The sequence below is a fragment of the Bos taurus genome, chromosome 5, assembly GCF_002263795.3.
Source record: "Bos taurus isolate L1 Dominette 01449 registration number 42190680 breed Hereford chromosome 5, ARS-UCD2.0, whole genome shotgun sequence".
Classification (NCBI taxonomy): domain Eukaryota; kingdom Metazoa; phylum Chordata; class Mammalia; order Artiodactyla; family Bovidae; genus Bos; species Bos taurus.
In genome coordinates, this window is record NC_037332.1 from 81,188,480 (window position 1) to 81,210,170 (window position 21,691).

General features: G+C 38.0%; 1 protein-coding gene across 13 annotated transcripts in view; it reads right to left on the minus strand.

Annotated features, from left to right (window-relative positions):
* Positions 1–9,734: 9,734 nt before the first annotated feature.
* The window catches only part of CCDC91 (coiled-coil domain containing 91), a 394,283-nt gene continuing 382,326 nt past the window's right edge, over positions 9,735–21,691 (minus strand). For 9 of the 13 annotated variants that reach the window (XM_059886497.1, XM_059886503.1, XM_059886499.1 and 6 more), the window contains one exon: positions 10,722–10,851. Coding sequence is in view for 4 of the 13 variants with exons in the window: in XM_024991854.2 (XP_024847622.1) it covers positions 10,741–10,851 (111 nt within the window). In the remaining 9 variants the exon portion in view is untranslated. Of the gene's footprint in view, positions 10,852–19,816; positions 20,134–21,691 lie in introns of those variants that run through there. The other 4 variants (XM_024991854.2, XM_024991857.2, NM_001193032.1 and 1 more) reach the window with 3 other exon arrangements.

The following is a 21,691-nucleotide window of genomic DNA, read 5'->3' on the forward strand; positions in this document are numbered from 1 at the left end:
TCTGAATCCTTAGTATTCAATTATGAACGATGAGTAAATTGAATTATTCTAAATTGATTGAATAATGACATTCTTCAATTTCTGCTTAATTTAAAAAATTAAAGTTATATCGATCCTCCAAGTCCCTCTCAAAAGCAAACCAAGACTGAATTTAAAGTATTTCCTCAAATCTAGGAGGTGAGTTTCTGATTTTTTGGATTACTTTGGCCAAAGATAAATGGCTCTTCTTCGCAGGCACTAAACTAGAAATGCTCTTAGCTCTGAGAGTCATAGTAAGTCAGAGGGTTATTCTGACTTAGTAGGTCTTTTACTCTTTAGTCATGATAAAATTAAACACATCAACAGCACTGCCTTCTCAGCCTTCTGTTGGTGAGATATCTTTCCTTAAAGAATTTCACATGCATTTGAACTCTTGACCTGCTCAGTCCCCACACTAATCTTAAGATGGGTGGAAGCAAAAAAGTTTGACTGTGTTGAAGATCAAGGGTAACAAATCTCATCACTGCCTCTTCCCTGGCAAGAAAATCTCTAGATTCACAATGCACAATATGGTGTCTACTAGTCACATGTGGCTGTATAAATTTAAACTAAATTAAATTTAAAAATTAATTTCCTCAGTCACACAAACTACATTTTAAGTGTTCAGTACTCACCTACAGCTAGTGGTTTACTATATGACATAAGGCATATATAGAAAGTTCCCCTCATCTCAGAAAGTTCTATCCAGAGGCACTGCTACATGATTAATGGTAAAAGCCCCAGATTATTTTTCTTTCACATTGAGCATACTAAGATATTATCTTCCTCTTACTTTCTTATTTTTCAAGAGAAAGAAATATGCAAAAATACTTAGAGCACAAAATGTAAAATTGAAGACCATCTCATGCTTTTATTCCCACTCCTTGTTTTGACTATTTCATGGAGTTGCTCCAACCTTGGGGTCTTATGTGGTCCCATGTCCTCTATTTCATAAAGGAAAGAAGTATGGCCACCTGACAGTGATCTCAGCATGTTGAAGCAAGCTTAATTGCCCAGAGGGTACCTGATACATTCTACTTCTCAAGTATTTCTGTTAGTCAATTGAATAGGTAATAATTAGAACAGGTAATTAGAAAAGGACAGGGTGCTCCTGTTTGGAATTTCTTGAATTTTGTTATTTCCTCCATTCTTACAATCCCAGGCCCCCATCTTACTTGAGTTTCCGACCTTGTTACTTGTTCATCATAATGGCAGGATTGGTGGTGCCACATGGCTAGAAGAGACAGTGAACTTTTCATGAGGGCTGAGAAGCCTCTGTCTCTTATCCCCAGAAGGTAGCTAATGAAGGTTGAGAAAATGTTGGTCCTTCATACTGCAAGCCAGCGCTAAAATAGAAAATGCCCAGAATGGCCTGAAACTGCATGTTCCTTTGTAGTACACACAGCACTGGATGAAAACATTCACCACTGGGGGGTAGGGGGAAAGGAATATATTTTGCTTCCACTTTTCCCACCACTGTGGATAAAATCCCTAACCAATCTTGAAAAGGATTATATAAGACAGGGGTCCCCAACCTCCAGGATCTGATGTCTGATGATCTGAGATGGAGCTGATGTTAATAGTGATAAAGTGCATGCAATGTGCTTGAACCACCCCCAACCACCTCCCCTGCCAGACAGGTGGAGACTGTAAGAGATCACGGATATTTTAATGTTGAGTTCTATTCCATTGTCAATCTTTAAGGAGAAACATTTTGGTATAGAAAAGTTAATAATTGTAGAGAAGCAGGTCAAACTGAAGCCATATAGAAGGAAAGGATGTGAAAAAGAATGAGTTGGATCCCAAAAGTATATACATACTCATTGCACACTTACAAGTCTCAACCATTCATTTACCACTTTCTCCTTTTCTTCAGCCCAATCATACGTTCACCACCTACACTTGATCATGTTAGTATCCCTGCCCCAGTGATTGAAACCACTGCCGATGATTTGAAACTATTTACTACTTTTGTATATGTTCCTAGCATCCAGAGTAAAATTATGAATGTATTTTCCCATAGACACATTAGCTGGTTCCATAAATTTAGGCTTTAGGAAATCATTAACTGTAATGTGGAGAACTGATGATTTGAGACCAAGAATGAAAATAAGGACTCACTGAGCAGACTATTTCAAAAGCAGTGTGAAGGACAGGGAAGCCTGGGGTGCTGCAATCCATGGGGTTGCCAAGAGTGGGACACGACTAAGATGACAAAGGCTTTGGTTTGCGAGGCAGTTGTGAGAATGAATGGAAAAAAGTAGGTGAATTCAGGAAAAGTCTTGGAGTACAGCTGACAGGACTAAATTTGAAGTAGGGAGTAAGAGATAAAAGAGAGAAATGGGGAAGGATGGTACACTTATTGAGATGGGAAATATTACAGAAGACAGAGAAAGATCTCCGGTTGGCAGGGTGAGGTGGTGATGAAGAGCACTGGTTTGGCATGTTGGGTACCGCATTCATCAGGCAGATGGATATAAGATCGGACTTAAAAGTCAATGATCTTTTAGCCTATGGCAAGTAGCAAAGCTGTGGAATCAGAAGAGAAACAGAGAGAGAATAAAGAAATGAGAGCATCAGCCCCATTACATTTAAGATTAAGGTCTATATAACACTGCATTATGGGTTATATAGAATTTTCAGGCTTTAGATTACTTAACATGTGTAATAGAGAATGTGCCTTTCAATTTCTAAGGAATACAGACATTTCTGAGCACAAGAATTCATGTGGGGAACTGCCAGCGTTACCAAGGTAGAATCTCTGTGACACTCTGAATTTAATTCATATAAAAGAGAACATGTCTCTTATCAATAACTATAGCTGGTTATCTGGATTTCTTGGAAGCTAGGACTGGAGTTCTCTAAAAAATTCTGATTTGATATTTCTACCTATTATGTCATTTTATAAAACTGCTGCCAATGTCAGTTTTGATTTGATACAAAGTGTAAAAGTCTATGACTTGCTTTATGAGAAAAAAGAAAAATTATAAGAAAAATAAAGTGTGTTATTATTCTTAGCTACATAAAAAGCCATGAACAAAAAAACATACAGTTTGCCTGTAAAATTATAATGTAGAATTAATTCTGAAAAACAGCTCACTGAGACAATTACTAAAATTGTACTACTTGCATCCGTTATATATTTTTTAATAAATCTATAAATCTTTACATTTTTAGAAGTTATGGAAAGCAAACAAAAAGAAAGATACAGAGAATTACAGAAAAGTATATTTCATAAAGGTAGTATGTTTCACAGTATTTGGTGGATCTAACATTTTTAGAAAAGAATACCTACACAAAACAGCAAAAACTCAAAATTTATTACATCTTGCCACAAGACATTTTCTATAATCTGCTTCAGTATATGAACTTGTTAAGCCAGTGATTTGTTCATTCTGTAGCTTCAGTTATTTCTTTTTAAATCAGCTTCCAGACTTTTGAGAACTGAATCTTTGCCAGGACTGAGTCATTTTCCTATCTTTTGAATGATTTTGTTCCTTGATCTCTGTGTATTTCTCAAAAATAAAAGACTAGTTTGCACCACAGTTGAGTCAGAGTGGGAGTCTAAAAGCCTATTAGATATCCTTCAGCATTCATTAACACCAGGATTCACACATTGTTCTGAATATTCCTACTTCTGACCTGATCCCTAAACTCTCTCTTCACCTGTCCCCAGCTCCTGCTGGGTCCTCAGTATCTCCTATTCTTGACTCTAAAATCCTGTGCATACAATCCCTTCTCTAACTTTTCTTCCTCCCTCCTATTGTAGCTGAAACCTGATAGACCAGGACCAGTGAATCTAGTATTTATAGCTCACTCCCAATACTGGGAGGACAGGTATAGCTTGGTACTCTAAGAAATTATTTGACAAATAATTTTTCATATGGCTTCCCTGGTAGCTCAGCTGGTAAAGAATCAGCCTGCAATATAGGAGATCCTGTTTCAATTCCTGGATTGGGAAGACCCCCTGGAGAAGGGATAGGCTACCCACTTCAATATTCTTGGGCTTCCCTGTGGCTTAGACCATAAACAATCCACCTACAATGCGGGATATCTGAGTTCCATCCCTGGGTTGAAAAGATTCCTTGGAGGAGGGCATGGAAACCCAGTTCAGTATTCTTGCCTGGAGAATCCCCATGGACAGAGGAGCCTGGCAGGCTACAGTCCATGACGTCACAAAGAGTCAGTCACGACTAAGCGACTAAGCATAGCACAGTCCCTACTTATACTCTTAGGGGATCTTGTAAATTTGGGTAGCACATCAATTTAGTAGCATTCTAGTAGCTGTGATTTAGTTATCCCATGTAGCACTTGGAAATGCAGGTTCATTTTAAAGTGTTCAAAAGGCAGGTTACTGTTTTATGACAGTTCTTTAACTTTCTCATAGGACCTCATTTCTTATTGTACCACAGCAATTTTAGTTATTCCTTTAAATTAACACTCAGACTCTATTAGCTCGTTTAATTTATTACTAGTGGAATAACTGATCAATTATTTATGAACTCACTACTATATACCAAGTTCACACACAGGCTAAGTACCAGGAAATTCCTTCAGGATATAATAAACCAGATAGATGTGGGCTCTTCCTTCAGAAAGATATGTATAAAACAAATAAGAACATATATTATTAATTATAAGTGATAACTAACACAAAATATTATTAAATTCTGTACGTACTCCATGGGCTTCCCTGATGGCTCAGCAGTCTAAGAATCCACCTGCCAATGCAGGAGATGCGAGTTCAACTCTGGGTTGGGAAGATCACCTGGAAAGGGAAACTGCAATCTCCTCTGGTATTCTTGCCTGGAAAATTACATGGACAGCGGGGCCATGGGGTCACAGAGTCGGACATGACTTAGCGACTAAACAACAACAAACACAAAATATGATTTCATTCTATATGTACTCCATAGGAAATTACAATTTAATCTCTAGAGATAAAGTTTTGACAAAATTATATTTTCAGTGCGATCATATAAATCCAGTTCCCATCCTAAGAACTATTATTTTGGCTTCTTGCTCCTCTGAGTAGTCTGGAGACTTAGCAGAGTTGTTTACTGGTATGTAAACAGAAGACTAGGGGCTAAGTGCTTAGATTCAATAACTCCAGTTTTTCTCTTATAGTTTTATAAATGTCTTCCAGGTATTTACATATCTTTTTTCTTATTCAGAATTTATTATGCAAAGACATTTTAATTTAGCGAATGAGTAATTCTTTTGTCGTTCTTTAAAGCATATTAAGCATTTTCTGATTCCAGTCAGTATAACTGTCAGAAAAAAGTTATAATTGTAGATACCTGACTCAGTGCAGAATGATATCAATCATACGGACACTGTTCTGGTTTTGATTTCAAAGCAATTACTGAGTAAGGCTTCACTGAACTGCAACATGAATCAGCATTTAGCGAGGCTGAGTTTAAACCTCTATTCCAGATTCTGAGAGACAGAGAACTTCTAAATAGGGCACTGTTTGTTCACAGTTTTAGGTATCTGTGATTTACTTGGCTTTATTAGACAATAGGGGCTTTGGTTCAGTTATATTTTTAACATTCCTTAAAATAAATCAAAGAATGTTCCCATTTTGGATGAGAATTAGTATGGTGGAGGAAATGAAGAATTTATAAGTGCCAGGTATCCAGGGATTATGAGCTGGGCTCTGTGCTGAACTGCTTTGGTTAATACTTTATTGGTTGCATGTAATAAAAACTGGCTCTGGCTAGCTTAAGGGAAAAAAGTAAGTGGTGCTGGCATATTGGAAGAATATTTGGGTAGCTCAAAGAATCCAAGACTCAGGAAAGACAGTGATCAGGGGACTTCTGCCCTCAGAAGTAGAGTTCCTGTCTTGCCCCCTAGGGTAAAATAGTTGAAATACCTCAGTACATGACTTTTCACAAGAGGCCCAGTTTTGGTCTTCGACTACGGACCAGCCAGTCAGTGTCAGAGGGGCAGAATAATATTGTTTAGCCAGTTGCTTGTGGGCAACTGCACCTGTGTTTTGTGGGCAGTTCCCAGAGAAAGGGGGCTTATTGTGAACTGGAGGCCATACCAATGAGGTCTACTCTATGGGGCATTTTACAAGCTTAATTTTTTTTTTTTTTTTAAGTCTATTAAACTCACTATTTTCACCTCACAAATGAGAAAACACAGACTCCATTTGGCTAGGCAACTTGTCCAATGTTCCACAGTTAGAATGTGGCAGGGCTTGAATTCTAACTAGGCTTATAAAAGGGGGTTAGTCTCCTTCTTTAAAGATTAAAGTCATGTGATGACTATTTGGATAAATATTTCCAGATAATTTCTCATGGAGAGATGTTCAGTTCAGTTCAGTCGCTCAGTCATGTCCGACTCTTTGCAACTCCATGAATCACAGCACGCCAGGCCTCCCTGTCCATCACCAACCCCCGGAGTTCACTCAAACTTCACGTCCATCGAGTCGGTGATGCCATCCAGTCATCTCATCCTCTGTTGTCCCCTTCTCCTCCTGCCCCCAATCCCTCCCAGCAGCAGAGTCTTTTCCAATGAGTCAACTCTTCGCATCAGGTGGCCAAAGTACTGGAGTTTCAGCTTTAGCATCAGTCCTTCCAATGAACACCCAGGACTGATCTCCTTTAGGATGGACTGGTTGGATCTCCTTGCCGTCCAAGGGACTCTCAAGAGTCTTCTCCAACACAACAGTTCAAAAGCATCAATTCTTCAGCGCCCAGCTTTCTTCACAGTCCAACTCTCACATCCATACATGACTACTGCAAAAACCATAGTTTTGACTAGACAGACCTTTGTTGACAAAGTAATGTCTCTGCTTTTGAATATGCTGTCTAGGTTGGTCCTAACTTTCCTTCCAAGGAGTAAGCGTCTTTTAATTTCATGCCTTCAATCACCATCTGCAGTGATCTTGGAGCCCCCCAAAATAAAGTCAGCCACTGTTTCCACTGTTTCCCCATCTATTTCCCATGAAGTGATGGGACCAGTGGAGAAGGCGATGGCACCCCACTCCAGCACTCTTGCCTGGAAAATCCCATGGACAGAGGAGCCTGGTAGGCTGCAGTCCATGGGGTCGCTAAGAGTCGGACACGACTGAGTGACTTCACTTTCACTTTCATTCACTGGAGAAGGAAATGGCAACCCACTCCAGTGTTCTTGCCTGGAGAATCCCAGGGATGGTGGAGCCTGGTGGGCTGCCGTCTGTGGGGTCGCACAGAGTCGGACACGACTGGAGTGACTTAGCAGCAGCAGATGGGACCAGGTGCCATGATCTTTGTTTTCTGAATGTTGAGCTTTAAGCCAACTTTTTCACTCTCCTCTTTCACTTTCATCAGAAGGCTCTTTAATTCCTCTTCACTTTCTGCCATAAGGGTGGGGTCATCTGCATATCTGAGGTTCTTGATATTTCTCCCTGCAATCTTGATTCCAGCTTGTGCTTCTTCCAGCCCAGCGTTTCTCATGATGTACTCTGCATCTAAGTTAAATAAGCAGGGTGACAATATACAGCCTTGACGTACTCCTTTTCCTATTTTGAACCAGTCTGTTGTTCCATGTCCAGTTCTAAGAGATGTTAGGCATCTGCAATTTTATACTAGAAAGAATAAAACTACCTGTTGAAAGATCTGGGGTTGAATCCCCCCCAACTCTACCTGGTCCTCATGGGCAATTAAATACCTAATCTTCTACACTAATCAACATGGATATATCATCTCCTACACAGGGTTATTTCAACTTCACAGGGGTATTGAGATAATAATGTGAAAATACTTGGTTCAAAGCAGATACTCATTTGTTTTTTGAGGAAATAACTCTTCTAATAATGAACCCTCAAGCATGTTACTAAAAATGGAGTCACAATTTGACAGTGCTATGTCACTCAAAAAATCTAATTACTCTCTTACCCATAGTCTTTCAAGATGGTGCTTTATTCACCTAGACATAAAGGTAGGAAATACTACAAAAAGTGGTTAGGAAATTATATAATAGGAGGGGAGAGTTTTAGATACAAAACATTTGACTACTTTGAGACTTTCAGCTCACGTATCAGGGAGAATCTCTTATCTTTGGTCACAGTGTTGCAGGGAGGGGGACCCCCTTCAAGGGCCTGAAACTGGGCTCTTGTCTAACACTCAGAAATGAATTTTCTGGGGAGATATATGTGCTGACATATATAAAAGCAAGAGATTTCGTTGGGAATAAAATCCCCAATTTTACTGGGGGCCCGGGCGGAGAGCAGTAGGGTAAGGGAACATAGGAGAACTGCTCCGCCACATAGCAGTCTTGTGCTTTGTGGTGATGGGATTAGTTTCTGGGTTGTCTTCAGCCAGTCATTCTGACTCAGAGTCCTCCCTGGTGGTGCATGCCTTGTTCAGTCTACATGGATGCCAGGGAGAAGGATTCTGGGAGGTGGTCTGACATGTGGTGTCTCCTTTTGACCTTTCCCAAGCTCTTCTGGTTGATGGTTTATTAGTTCCATGTTCCTTACCAGGACCTCCTGTCAAAACAACTCATGCAAATGGTTACTCTGGTGCCTGGCCAGGGTGGGCGGTTTCAGTCAGTGTGCTTCCCCTAACAACAGCACAATGCTTAAATTGTGAGAAATTAAACTGTAAGCATTAGATTTAAATGTTTAAGTCTAATTCTCTTAGTGAATGCTACCTGACATGGTTTATGTCCTTCTGATAACCAGAACAAAAAGAGAATACAGTTCTAAATGTGGAAACCTGTAATTGAATATCACTGAAACAGATTATTAGCTAATTCAGTTTGGAAGGATAAATGTATTAAATAGAACTATGTCCAGATGATTATTCTCAGTTATCTTTAAGGACAACTTCATGGGATAAAAATATTGCAGCAATCTAAGAATTTATTATTGTGCATGGTGCGTGTTCTGAAAATATTCAGAGACTGATCAGTATCAATTTGTTCCAAATTACTTCAGACAATAATTAGTCTACATCAAGAGCAAAACTAGAACTCCAAATGGAAGAACAAAAAAATCATTCTGTGCTGGTTGGGATAGAAAGAGAGGTGGAGATGATTATATTCTCTTGCTACACCCTCTATCTCTGGATCTTAGTTTCAACGACCTTCTATGCTTCATTTTCATTGAACTCGTATCTGAGTAACTCATAAAATATCCTATCCTTTTAAATTTGATGACAGAGTAAACTGATTTTAAACATGACCATAACATTGTTTTATTGACTTGTTTTTAGATTAAAAGCCCTTTCTCCCCTTTTTAACTGTGCTTCATTTCAAATCAGTGGCCTGTTTGCCTTAGTTTCTTATTTAAATTTGTAAGATAAAACAACTAAATAGTCATGAACAATTTAAAGATTCTTGAAGTGAAGTAAAAGTCACTCAGTACTGTCCGACCGTTGGCATCCCCATGTACTGCAGTCCTCCAGGCTCCTCTGTCTATTGGGATTCTCCAGGCAAGAATACTGGGTTGGGTTGCCATGCCCTCCTCCGGGGGATCTTCCCAACCCAGGGATCAAACCCAGGTCTCCCACATTGTAGGTGGATTCTTTACCATCTGAGCCAAGAGAAGCCCTTGGTAAATATTATTGAGCCACCAGGGAAGCCCTTGGTAAAATAAGCCCTTGTTAAAGATTCTTGGTGTGTAGGTATAAGGTAAAAACATCATCATCCATAGATGTAGAAGTTAGACTTAGAAAAAAAATTAAAGAAAAAACTTTAAAGTATTAAAAACAACAATAACCAAATAATATTTGAAGCTCTCTTTATTACACCAAGAAATCCCAGAAAAGTACAAAGCCAATGAAAGTAGAAGCATTTCAGGAAACAAAACAAAAATGTTTGCAAACATTTTCAATGATATTTTAGTTTTGATGTCAAAAGAGAAAACAAAAACCTCATGATTTTGCACTGAAGCACACTGCTCATGAATTAAGTACATCCTGAAGTACTGGGAAACGATTTCACATCTCATATTTGAACCTGATTCCATTATATTTATATATAAGAGGGAATATACATTCCCTGAGTTATATTCTCTTTCTAGAGATTAAGTTCATGGTGTGATTTTTAAGAAAAAAGATTTTATTGATTCATAGTGACTGTGAAGAACAGAAATAGGAGATAAGCATATTATACATATATATTCTTTTAGGTGGTACATAAGATCAAAGTTGAATTAATTTAATAATCTTCAGTGTTTTTAATTGCTACCAATGACAATATGTGGATCCCACTATAGAAGAGGTTGGTAATATCAGAATGATTCTCTGGCATATCCATGCTTTATAGCGAAGTTACACAGATAAAAAGGTGACATTGAAAACCATGCTATTTATATCCTCAAAATCAAATAAATGTATGATGACATTCTAGAATCTCATCTGGAGTCACTGTGAAATGCTAAGTAAAGATATTTACTATTTTTGCCAAATACAGTGTGACCGGCCGCCAGAAGCTGTAAAGTTTATTTAATTAAATTTGGTAATTTTCAATGGTTTTGAGGGCACATCATACTGTATGCTGCTGCTACTATTGCTACTAATAAAATAACATTAAACATAAAGGAGAAAATAAAAGAAAATAAATTAGATCTCTTGTTCTTCTAAATATTGTTTTAGTTTATCCTTGAAGTGGAAACCGATTTTCCAAGGTTTGGAAAGAAAACAAAAACATCTTTATAATTCAGAGCATGTATTTTAGAGGTCTAATGATTTATCCATTGCCAGTGTGGGTTAGCTTGTCACGTTTTCTTTATTCAATGTCAACTGGTTCTGTAGCTATTAAAGCACTTAACTGTTTCTGAGCACAGGAAAGGAACAGTTCCAAACTGGACAGGCTTCTTTGGCGGATGACTTGGTCAAGCTGTTGATATTTTTTTAAAGAAAGAGAGAGAAAGAAAAAAGAATATACTTAGTTGAGGGATAAAGAATAGTATGCCACTGAAGCCCACTAGACAAAACTTTTCAGATGCTGATTCAGAAAATCAAACAGTGCTTTAAACTCAGATATAGTGCAGTCACTATTTTTAGTCTATCATCTAAGATGAAATGACAATTGTTACAATTTTATAATTGATGTTGATATTCAGCTACTGGAAAATACCGTAAACTTGATCAGAGTGATTTCAGAAAATATAAAATAGTATTTAAAATATCATTTCTTAATGAATATACAGACAAGACATCCACAAATATCATAAAACATAACAGATGCAAAAAACAACAGAAAAACATAGTAGGGAAAAACAGCATAATTACACCAGGCCTAAGTTCACCTGGGACAAGAAATAAGTGAGGACATACACAATATCCTAAAATTAAGAGAACGTTCCTGGGAAAGGGGTATTTTAAGGAATATTTGATACTGTTGAAACTTAAATTTGACTTGGTCTATCTGCTGAGTCAGAGATTTTTTTATTAGGATAATTTTAGTGTATTAATAATAAATGCAATGAACAAAATCATAGAGGTTTAGTAATAAAAATCATATAAAAACTTTCATGATGTTAAGGATTATTAACTACATCAGAAAAAGTTTCTAATTCTCCTGCCTTAAAAAATTGTTCATGGTATAAAAATAACCAACATATTACCTACAGGTTATAGAAGAATGGATGAACGCAAAAGAAAGCCAAATAAATTCCATTTCACAATACACACCTGTCATATTTATGTAAAAGTTGACATATTCCTCCACGAGCTCTCTCAACATAAAGGACAAATCCAAACAAAAATTCTCTAGTATATTACACATCTATAATCCACTAATTTTTAAAATGACTGAAAAAAATGGAAGATTAAAATGTTGATATATCCTAAAAATTAATCAAAAAGAATACAGTATATTTATCAAAATCCTCATGTAAAAAGATTGAAAACTACTAAGACTCCCTCTAATATTAGGGATTTTAATGTATATACAGAAACAGGATTCTTGCTTATCCTTTTCCTCATTTTTTTTTTTCGTTCTTCTCTCAAATGATAACTTTAGATAAATATATACTTTATGCTTACAAGTTTCTATTAAGTAAGACAGTTCTTTACAAGGTAAACCCCAAGTGAGCAGAGAGCTTCTCTGTCTTGATGACTATTGTACCTCAGCATTAGAAGAAGGTTTGGTCACATGTTAGACAACCCATAAATATTTTCTGAGATTGAATGAATCATTAAATACTTAACCCAAATAGAGCAAAACAATCTACTAGGAAATGATAGGTATACTTTTAATTCTAAAAGTAAAAACATGCCTAATAATCTAAAAAGCTATGTAGTAGACATTTGAAATTTTTAAAGTTTCATTTTAATACACATAAAGCATACTGAAAGTTAACTATTTGAAGTTTTTTTTTTTTAACTTTACAATATTGTATTGGAAGTTTTAAAAAATTATTTTGCACTTGGTCTAAATTCAAATAGCAGAGAAGGGTATACCAACACCCAGGTCTAGTATATTCCTAGTGGTTTCTACCTACTTTGGATGTTTCCAAGCACTTGAAGATGGGTTTTAAAAAATATTTGGTCCAGAGGCTGTAAATGTTAACCATAGGAGGGTTTACATAATCACTTTGTTCCACTGCCATTACTGGAAATTTTTCCAATCTTTTTTTTAAAGAAATTGCTTGACTGTATTCCATGATTTATTTAGCAACTCTCCCACTGATAGACATGTAAGTTTATTTCAATTTTGCCTTATTTTGCAGCAAAAAAGAAATTTCAACCTGGGTGCATTCCCTTCAGATGTTCAAAGGTTTATAAAGGGATTCTAATATATGGATTTTCTACATTGTAAGATTTGGATAGTTTATTTTTAGATGCAAAATAATGTGATGATATACGATATAATATCATATAATTGTGGTTGAACATGTTAGTATGTTCACATGGGCACTGTGTGAAGAACAGGCTATGAGAGGAGCAAGACAAAAAAAACAAGAGATACAATATACAAGGGAGTCAGTAAATGTGTGAAAAATAAACACAATTAACAAAAAAATCTCATTAATAGAGAAAAGTGTAATACTTCTGATCAGTTCAGTTCAGTCGCTCAGTCGTGTCCGACTCTTTGCGACCTCATGAACCGCAGTACGCAGGCCTCCCTGTCCATCACCAACTCCCAGAGTCCACCCAAACCCATGTCCATTGAGTCAGTGATGCCATCCAGCCATCTCATCCTCTGTCGTCCCCTTCTCCTCCTGCCCTCATTCTTTCCCAGCGTCAGGGTCTTTTCAAATGAGTCAGCTCTCCACACGAGGTGGCCAAAGTATTGGAGTTTCAGCTTCAACATCAGTACCTCCATGAATACCCAGGACTGATCTCCTTTAGGATGGACTTGTTGGATCTCCTTGCCGTCCAAGGGACTCTCAAGAGTCTTCTCCAACACCACAGTTCAAAAGCATCAATTCTTCAGTGCTCAGCTTTCTTTACAGTCCAACTCTCACATCCATACATGACTACTGGAAAAACCGTAGCCTTGACTAGACGGACCTTTGTTGACAAAGTAACGTCTCTGCTTTTGAATATGCTGTCTAGGTTGGTCATAACTTTCCTTCCAAGGAGCAAGCATCTTTTAATTTCATGGCTGCAGTCACCATCTGCAGTGATTTTGGAGCCCAGACAAATAAAGTCAGCCACTGTTTCCACTGTTTCCTCATCTATTTCCAATGAAGTGATGGGACTGGATGCCATGATCTTAGTTTTTGGAATGTTGAGATTTAAGCCAACTTTTTCACTCTCCTCTTTCACTTTCATCAAGAGGCTCTTTAATTTCTCTTCACTTTCTACCATAAGGGTGGTGTCATCTGCATATCTGAGGTTATTGATATTTCTCCCGGCAATCTTGATTCCAGCTTGTGCTTCTTCCAGCCCAGTGGTTTCTCATGATGTACTCTGCATCTAAGTTAAATAAGCAGGGTGACAATACACAGCCTTGACGTACTCCTTTTCCTATTTGGAACCAGTCTGTTGTTCCATGTCCAGTTCTAACTGTTGCTTCCTGACCTGCATACAGGTTTCTCAAGAGGCAGGTCAGGTGGTCTGGTATTCCCATCTCTTGAAGAATTTTCCACAGTTTATTGTGATCCGCACAGTCAAAGGATTTGGCATAGTCAATAAAGCAGAAATAGATGTTTTTCTGGAACTCTCTTGCTTTTTCAATGATCCAGAGGATGTTGGCAATTTGATCTCTGGTTCTTCTGCCTTTTCTAAAACCAGCTTGAACATCTAGAAGTTCACAGTTCACATGTTGCTGATACTTCTAGGTAACTGACCAAAAATATTACAGCCAATGGTGATCCGACACACACTTCTCTCTTAGATGCCAAAGTACTTATAATTCATTTTTTTCCTACTGTCAGTGCAGTTGCTGTTTTCATTGTTCCACAATCCAGAGTAGCCAGCAGGATTCTTCATAGGGAATGCCAGTGTTCTGATTAGACACCTAGCCAGTCACCTCTGTTCATCCATTCATATCCTGTCCTTTTAAAAAATTATTTATTTTTTACTGAATGGAAGATTCTTTAAATTCTGTAATGCTCTGTAATTTTCAAAAGTTTTACAAGGATGATTTCATATAATCTCATAATAACCCCGTTTTTTTCTTCTACCCCTATGTTGCCTCTTTTCCCTTCCCTCTCCCCAGAGGTAACCAGTAGTGTGTTATATATGTGAGTCTGCATCTTTTTTGTTTTATTCACAAGTTTATTGTACTTTTTAGATTTCACATATAGTGAAATAGATTTCACAAATACCATATAGTATTTGTCTTTCTCTTTCTGACTTACTTCACTTAATATGCCAAGTCCATCCATGCTGCCGCAGATGGCAAAATTTCATTCTTTTTTTATTGCTGAGCAATATTCCATTGTGTGTGTCTATATATACATCGTCTTTACTATTCATCTGTTGATGGACATTGAGGTTGCTTCTATACTTTGGCTACTATAAATAATGCTAGAATGAACATTTGGGTACATGTATCTTTTCAAATTAGTATTTTTGTTTTTAACTATATACCCAGGAGTGGAATTGCTGGGTGATATGGTGGTTCCATTTTTAGTTTTTTGAGAAATCTCCATATTGTTTTCACCAGTGGCTGCACCAATTTACATTCCCACCAACAGCATATGAGAGTTCAGTTTTCTCCACATCCTCACCAATATTTGTAATTTCTATTCTTTTCAATGATAGTCATTCTGGCAGGTGTGAGGTGGTATCTCATCATGGTTTTGATTTGCATTTCCCAGATGATTAGTGATGTTGATCATCTTTTCCTGTGTTTGTCTGCTGTCTGCATTTCCTTTGAAAAAAAAGTTTATTCAGTTCTTCCACCCATTTTTAATCAAGTTGTTTGATAGGATCTGCATATTTTAAATTGTGATAGTTATTACCAAATTGCTTTCCAGAGCAAGTGACAGTGAAAGTTCCTCAGTTGTGTCTGACTCTTTGGGACCAGAATACTGGAGTTGGTAGCCATTCCCTTCTCCAGGGAATGTTCCTAACCCAGGGATTGAACCCAGGTCTCCCGCAGTGCAGGCGGATTCTTTACCGTCTGAGCCACCTATTAGTCCCAGATGTAGTGTACAAAAGCACTGGTTTTTCCCTGTTTTGTCTAAACCACTGTATAATTTTCTATTTTCTATTTATAATTTAATATAATGAATTATTTTATTACTTATTTAAAAATTATACTATCGACAGACATTTGGATTGTTCCTAATCTTTCGCTTTTATACTAGCAAAATGCTGTAGTGAACACCTATCACACAGACCTCTGTATGCTACAATATCTTATAGAAATTGCTTGAGCCGAAAAACATGTCATCTGCAATGCTACTTCTATCGTAAATCAGGTTTCCATATATGCCTGAATCTTTCTTCAGCCTCCCTATTCTGCTTCCACAGACAGTTCACCCTATTCCTATGTAAATATGTCACTTAAGTATGGTGAGACTCTTTGTGACCCCATGAACTGTTATAGCCCTAAAGGCTCCTCTGTCCATGGGATTCTCCAGGCAAGAATACTGGAGTGTGTTCCCATGCCCTCCTCCAGGGTATTTTCCTGCCCCAAGGATTGAACACAAGTCTCCCATATCTCCTGCATTGCAGGCAGAGTCTTTACGACTCATGGACTTCTTGGTTGCACAGATGGTAAAGAATCTGCCTGCCATGCATGAGACCTGGGTTCAATTCCTGGGTCAGGAAGATCCCCTGCAGAAAGGAATGGCAACCCACTCTGTATTCTTGCCTTGAAAATTTCATGGACGGAAGAGCCTGGTGGGCTACAGTCCATAGGTTCACAAGGTCAGACATGACTGAAACTAAGACTTTCACTTTCCTTACCATTGGGGAAGCCCATGGAAATATGCTCTTTTAAATACTACAACTGTGTAAATAAATTTCAGCATATCACATATACCTACCATTCAACCAACCATACCATCTAATACTTTAGAAGAATATAAATTACTTCAGTTCAGTTCAGTTCAGTCGCTCAGTTGTGTCTGACTCTGTGACCGCATGAACCACAGCATGCCAGGCCTCCTTGTCCATCACCAACTCCCAGAGTCTACCCAAACCCGTGTCCAAAGAGTTGGTGATGCCATCCAACCATCTTATCCTCTGTTGTCCCCTTTTCCTCGCACCCTCAATCTTTCCTAGCATCACAGTCTTTTCAAATGAGTTATCTCTTCGCATCAGGTGGCCAAAGTATTGGAGTTTCAGCTTCAGCATCAGTCCTTCCAATGAACACCCAGGACTGATCTCCTTTAGAATGGACTGGTTGAGTCAGAATGGCTGCGATCCAAAAGTCTACAAATAATAAATGCTGGAGAGGGTGTGGAGAAAAGGGAACCCTCTTACACTGTTGGTGGGAATGCAGACTGGTACAGCCACTGTGGAGAACAGTGTGGAGATTCTTTAAAAAACTGGAAATAGAACTGCCTTATGATCCAGCAATCCCACTGCTGGGCATACACACTGAGGAAACCAGAAGGGAAAGAGACACGTGTACCCCAATGTTCATCGCAGCACTGTTTATAATAGCCAGGACATGGAAGCAACCTAGATGTCCATCAGCAGATGAATGGATAAGAAAGCTATGGTACATATACACAATGGAGTATTACTCAGCCATTAAAAAGAATACATTTGAATCAGTTCTAATGAGGTGGATGAAACTGGAGCCTATTATACAGAGTGAAGTAAGCCAGAAGGGAAAACACCAATACAGTATACTAACGCATATATATGGAATTTAGAAAGATGGTAATGATAACCCTGTATGCGAGACAGCAAAAGAGACACTGATGTATAGAACAGTCTTATGGACTCTGTGGGAGAGGGAGAGGGTGGGAAGATTTGGGAGAATGGCATTGAAACATGTAAAATATCATGTATGAAACGAGATGCCAGTCCAGGTTCAATGCACGATACTGGATGCTTGGGGCTGGTGCACTGGGATGACCCAGAGGGATGGTATGGGGAGGGAGGAGGGAGGAGGGTTCAGGATGGGGAACACATGTATACCTGTGGTGGATTCATTTTGATATTTGGCAAAACTAATACAATTATGTAAAGTTTAAAAATAAAATAAAATTAATTATAGAATGGACTGGTTGGATCTCCTTGCTGTCCAAGGGACTCTCAAGAGTCTTCTCCAACACCACAGTTCAAAAGCATTAATTCTTCAGCGCTCAGCCTTCTTTATAGTCCAACTCTCACATCCATACATGACTAATGGAAAAACCATAGCCTTGACTAGTCAGACCTTTGTTGACAAAGAAATGTCTCTGCTTTTTAATATGCTGTCTATGTTGTCATACCTTTCCTTCCAAGGAGTAAGCGTCTTTTAATTTCATGCCTACAATCATCATCTGGAGTGATTTTGGAGCCCAAAAGTGTAAAGTCTGACACTGTTTCCACTGTTTCTCCATTTATTGGTCAGGAAGTGATGGGACCAGATGTCATGTTCTTAGTTTTCTGAATGTTGAGCTTTAAGCCAACTTTTTGACTCTCCTCTTTCATTTTCATCAAGAGGCTCTTTAGTTCTTCCTTACTTTCTGCCATAAGGGTGGTGTCATCTGCATATCAGAGAAGGCAATAGCACCCCACTCCAGTACTCTTGCCTGGAAAATCCCATGGATGGAGGAGCCTGGTAGGCTGCAGTCCATGGGGTCGCTAAGAGTCAGGCACAACAGAGCGACTTCACTTTCACTTTTCACTTTCATGCACTGGACAAGGAAATGGCAACCCACTCCAGTATTCTTGCCTGGAGAATCCCAGGGATGGGGGAGCCTGGTGGGCTGCCATCTATGGGGTTGCACAGAGTTGGACACGACTGAAGTGACTTAGCATAGCATAGCATAGCAACTGCATATCTAAGGTTATTGATATTTCTCCCGGCAATCTTGATTCCAGCTTGTGCTTCCTCAGCCCAGCGTTTCTCATGATATACTCTGCATCTAAGTTAAATAAGCAGGGTGACGATATACAGCCTTGATGTACTCCTTTTCCTATTTGGAACCAGTCTATTGTTCCATGTCCAGTTCTAACTGTTGCTTCCTGACCTGCATACAGGTTTCTCAAGAGGCAGGTCAGGTGGTCTGGTATTCCCATCTCTTGAAGAATTTAACACCATTTATTGTGATCCACACAGTCAAAGGTTTTGGCATAGTCGATAAAGCAGAAGTAGATGTTCTTCTGGAACTCTCTTGCTTTTTTGATGATCCACTGGTGACTTCTAATTCACTCATTTTAGTGTCTCCATTTGTTTTATATGCTGAATCAGATATTAAGATTCTTAGAGGGGTTTACACAGGCTGATTACTGGATCCTCATTCATGATTGTAGTCTTTTGTGTTCTCCTGATACTTTCTTTGAAATGGTTTGGCTTTAAACAATTTGTGAAGGTGGTTTGTCTCTTGGGATGAATGGGGATCCCGTAATCTTCTCCGGGTCATAATCAGAGACAGTTTAGCACAGGCGGCTGTGAATGTTGCTGCTGCTGGAGGTTGGGAGCTCTTTGCTTCTTGATCTCCTTGGCTTCATGGAGTTGTCAACATTTCAGGACAAGTAACTTACGCAACCAAAACTGCTGACACTTGTATTCAGAAGGAAGGGTCAGAATGAAATACGTAGATTTATTTTGAAGGTGGCTTTTATTACTATGGTTCATTACATATAATGTTAGATTTAATAAATTCAAAATCTTTTATAAGCCCCCCATGTCCCCAAAACATCAGGAGTTCTATTAAAAGCAAAACTGATTTAATATCTTAGAATCTATGAATGTTAGGTAAGAGGAGAAATTTCTCCTTTTGAGACCATACAGCATAAACTCATAATTGCACAAACTAGCAATCAACCTACGACTGTAACAATCCTCTAGATTATGCATCAAAATGGATATCCTGTAATTTTGTAAAAAGCAGGGATATGCACAAGGACAAAAATGTTTGAGAGACTCCAAGCACTCCTTTCTCTTGCCTGTGTTGAAAGTCACCCTGGAAGTCGTCACCGTAAAATGACTGATGTACTAACTTTGGGTTTAGGTAGCTGAACTTCACATCCTTCCTGAGTCTCCACAGAACTGTCTGAAGGCAAGAAGCCATTCAATTAATAAGAGTTCAGCTCTTTAAGGAGCAAACAAGGTAACAAAGATACTCTGAGGAAGAAGATGAATTGGGTCATCTCAAATCTAAGATTCCAATTTGGCGGTGCTTTCTGTGTTTGGTACTTAAGACCATGTCCATGGGAGGGATACTTGAGGTCTTTCTCTTATAGTTCAGGGACAATTCCTTTCTCTAAAACAAGTACATCAAACTGAAAATTCCTGAATTTCAACAGTTTCTATTTTATTAGGCATGACCTTATTATCCTTTATTGAAACAAGGAGAATTTTGGCAAAATATTGAGTTATTTTTGCCCCGTTGAAGAGTGAGGCTTAGTTCTGTTTTTGCGACTTTCATCTCAAAGTGAATCAAAGATCTGTGTTCTGTGACTTCATGCTGACAATATTATGTCCAGAGTAGTGGTGGCAAACATATTTGGCTCTGGGGCTTACAATCTCCTTATAATATTGTAGCTTTAACTGTACTCTTTTCCCTTCTATTTACTGCTGCTTCAGCTATTGTTCAGCTCTTTCGGATACCTGAAAAAAAAAAAAAACCCTGGAAATTCTGAGATATCTGAAATGGACAATGAGACTTTAAAAATCTTTTCTTCCCTTTGTCATCTCTTCAGTTTGCTAGCATACTGCTGAAACCCATTTAGAAGCATACATACGGCTTGTTAAAAGTTAATATTAAGGTTAGGGGGTAAAAAGACATGATTTTTCAATAACTCCCTATATTAGATTCACTTGTTATTAGTATTTCATGCCATAGCAAAAGAAAAAGACAAACAAAACAACTCTAGACTTTAGCTTTTATTTCCTATCACCAAAGCATAATAGGATACATGGTCAACTTATTCTGGTCAAAAGAGCAAAATTCAAATTTGGTTAAAAACAACATAGCTTATTTTAATGGGACTGTTAAGAACACTGTTTACATCCTAGAAAATCTGATACTTGTTTTTGAATATATATATACAAAATATATGAATGTATATAATTAATATATATGAATTTTAAAATACAGAGTATTAATTGTGATTTCAGTATTTTCTGGGGTTTCACCAACAACAAGATAAATCATAAGACGTGAAAACAGGTCTACTTTTATCAAAGTTACTTTTCCAACTTAAGGTAACTTAAAGTTACCTTCCCTCCTGCATATTTTAAACTTATGCTTTTAAAAAGCAATATTCAGCAAATCTACTGATAGAAAATTACTCATAAACATATGTTTTTATGTTTAGTAATTTGTTGAATGGATTCTGTTTTCACAGTCACTAACAAGCTCTTTCATAGGCACTGAAGAAAGATCAAGTATGATGATCTGGAACTGTAATTACTCAGGCAGGTTTTCCAGTTGATAACATCATATCCAGTAAGAAGGACTGTTTACCTTCTGATAAATGAAACAGTTCTTCAGTTTTTATTACAATGCTACCCTTTTAACAATGTTAGTTGGATATGAATGCCTCTCTTTTTTTGACTTAATATACATCCACCACATACACTCACACATCATACACACACACCTTCAAGCTGTTGTTTCATTTATATACACGCTTGAGATCGAGCTAATCCATTAATTAATTGGTCAATCAGCTAATAAATAAAAAAGTTAAGACTGCTATTATTTGTGCATTATTACCCTGAACCCCCCAAAAGTATACAAATAGTGGCCTTGTCCTTAAGTTTATAATGTTTTTGAAGAGTCACACACAACCATTAAAGAACAACTAAGTGATGACAATTAGGTAAAGATGAGTCCAGTGGAAGGTCAGAACTGGGGAGAGATCATGGTGGGAGAGTGTAGCAGAGACAGCTTCATAGAGGTTGAGGAGGATTTGAAGAGACTGAAAGAGAATATCAAGAGTGTTTTCTTAAAGAGAAACAAGATGTGGACAAAAAATCTAGGAAAGCAGATGAGCAGGAACAAAGACAGACTGTTTAGTGACACCAAGGAAGGAAGTGACACTTGAGTTTAGTGGAGCTTAGGAGTAGTCATATAGTTTTTCATTCACTCATTTATTCAATATTTATTCTGTACCTACTATGTGCCAAGCACTGCTTCAGGCACTAGAGAATAGTGGTAAAG